The sequence below is a fragment of the Gossypium hirsutum genome, chromosome A03 (genome assembly GCF_007990345.1).
Source record: "Gossypium hirsutum isolate 1008001.06 chromosome A03, Gossypium_hirsutum_v2.1, whole genome shotgun sequence".
Classification (NCBI taxonomy): Eukaryota; Viridiplantae; Streptophyta; class Magnoliopsida; order Malvales; family Malvaceae; genus Gossypium; species Gossypium hirsutum.
In genome coordinates this window covers 80865911-80867699 of record NC_053426.1, presented here as the reverse complement: position 1 = coordinate 80867699, position 1789 = coordinate 80865911, and the positions used below count along the sequence as shown (strand labels likewise).

The 1789-nt window shown below is 36.9% G+C and overlaps 1 protein-coding gene across 1 annotated transcript; it reads right to left on the bottom strand.

Moving 5' to 3' along the window:
* Window positions 1–338: 338 nt before the first annotated feature.
* Window positions 339–1546, bottom strand: LOC107886419 (pathogenesis-related thaumatin-like protein 3.5). Its single transcript, XM_016810372.2, has 2 exons — window positions 1329–1546; window positions 339–1122 (listed from the first exon to the last, which is right to left on the bottom strand). Exons 1-2 carry the CDS (start codon window positions 1381–1383, stop codon window positions 434–436), a joined length of 744 nt encoding a protein of 247 aa, XP_016665861.1. The 5' UTR covers window positions 1384–1546; the 3' UTR covers window positions 339–433.
* Between the last annotated feature and the right edge of the window lie 243 nt (window positions 1547–1789).

Below are 1789 nucleotides of genomic sequence, written 5' to 3'. Positions count from 1 at the left end.
GAGTATTTTTCATGTTTATTTATTATTCATATTTAAGGTTTATAATTGTTCCTCTCAACAATAATATCTCTAAAATTGAAACCGTATATATTAAAAAACTTTAAAGCATTTTCTTTTTGGCAGATAACATGAAAATTATTCAAAGTGCAATCCAAGAACCGCCCATAAAAGTTGTGGCTCAAGCAAAGCTTATGGCTTCCGTTCATCTTTGGATCTTTAATTTGCATTAGATTCAATAAAATTGCTTTCTTATTTATACACATAATTTACTTAATGTTAATTCAAAGAGATGACAGCAAACATTTGATTTTATTTAATTTAATATCTAATAACACTGGTAAAAAAAAACCATTTAAATTTATTGAAAAAAGTTCATAAATATATAAGAAAAAGGTTAACCTTAATCATGATTATGAGTGGAGAGAGATAATGTTCATAACCCGGTTGGACAAAATGTAATCACATAATCCGACCCGGAACAAGTCCTAGTACTTGAAGCATCATCATAAGCATAACTATAAGCCGTGGGGCATGCACTCTTGAACATCTTCGAGTACTGTGTTGGTGAGCAAGTCTGAGGAGTAGCATGATCGCCGATGCAGCAAAACTCCGGCGTGTTAAACGCTGTGCAGGCGCTTTTACAAGCAACGACCGAACCAGAATCCAGGACCCGTAATTCAACCGGGCAATTAGCATTAAGATCCGTGACCCAACCTGCATATTGGCAATCCCCTGAACCACCTATTGCCTTGACTCCTAAGGCAACGTTGTAACCATCCACAAGACTAACATCATAAAAGTCTTTATTATCAGTAGAGCCACCGGCAATGGTGAACTCTACCAGGGTGACGGGTGGCACACCACCGAAAGTGCAATTTTGTATGCCCCCGCAGTCACCGGTTATGCACTTGCCGGAGCCGGAGGGGTCGAATTTGCAGCCTGTTCGACCCCAGAAGCGGCCAGACCAACCAGGTGGAGCCTGGAATTGAGCTGATGAACCAGATGACAATTCAAAACCACCATTACCAAGTGGAGCACCATTGCCGGAGAGAGAAGCGGGCCATATGGTGAAACTGCAATGGTTTTGGACGGTAAAAAGGGTAGCTGAAGAAAGTATCGTCCCTGAAATTTTCGTTATAATCTAAGTCAAGTCAATGTCCGTTGAATCATAAGCCTAGAGCATCAAAAGTATCGAGAGGAAATAATAAATAATAGAGAAACAAGAAAACCAATTTAAACTACAACAATCCGTCACACACAAGCGCGCGCGCGCACACACACACACACACACACATATAGTTACTATTTAATGAAGGGGATAAATTTACCATATGCCAGGAGATTGAATAGGAAAAGAAGATAAACCGTAAAGGGAATCGCCATTACTGCTTTGCGAGGAAGAAGGGGTTGAGACTTGAAATGAATGGGAAGTATTAGATGCAGGGAAATGGAAAGATGGGGAGTTAATATAGAAAGTTAGGACCACTTCCTCTACCCCATGAATTTTGCTACTAAGTATATAAAACTTTTCCTATATTCTCGTGAACAAGATTAGATTTTGGGTTCTCTTTAGAGATTGGAGTAAATTATCAATTTTTTTCTTTATATTAGTCTTATGGCTAATGTTCGAAAAAAAATCTTAAATAAGAGTAGATTATGAGGCATCCGAGTAAAAATATTGTTGTAAAAGAATATATTTATGTAAAAGATTGAAATAGTAAAATTATATATTTAAAGATTATAATATCTTAAGTTTAACTATTGTAATATGTGAGTTTTTATTGATTTG

Excerpts from the sequence above, each read along its gene's own strand:
- LOC107886419 (XM_016810372.2), bottom strand. The coding sequence starts at position 1,383 with ATGGCGATTCCCTTTACGGTTTATCTTCTTTTCCTATTCAATCTCCTG. Across the intron at positions 1,123-1,328 it reads ATTCAATCTCCTGGCATATG|GGACGATACTTTCTTCAGCT; the intron begins GTAAATTTATCC and ends CGAAAATTTCAG.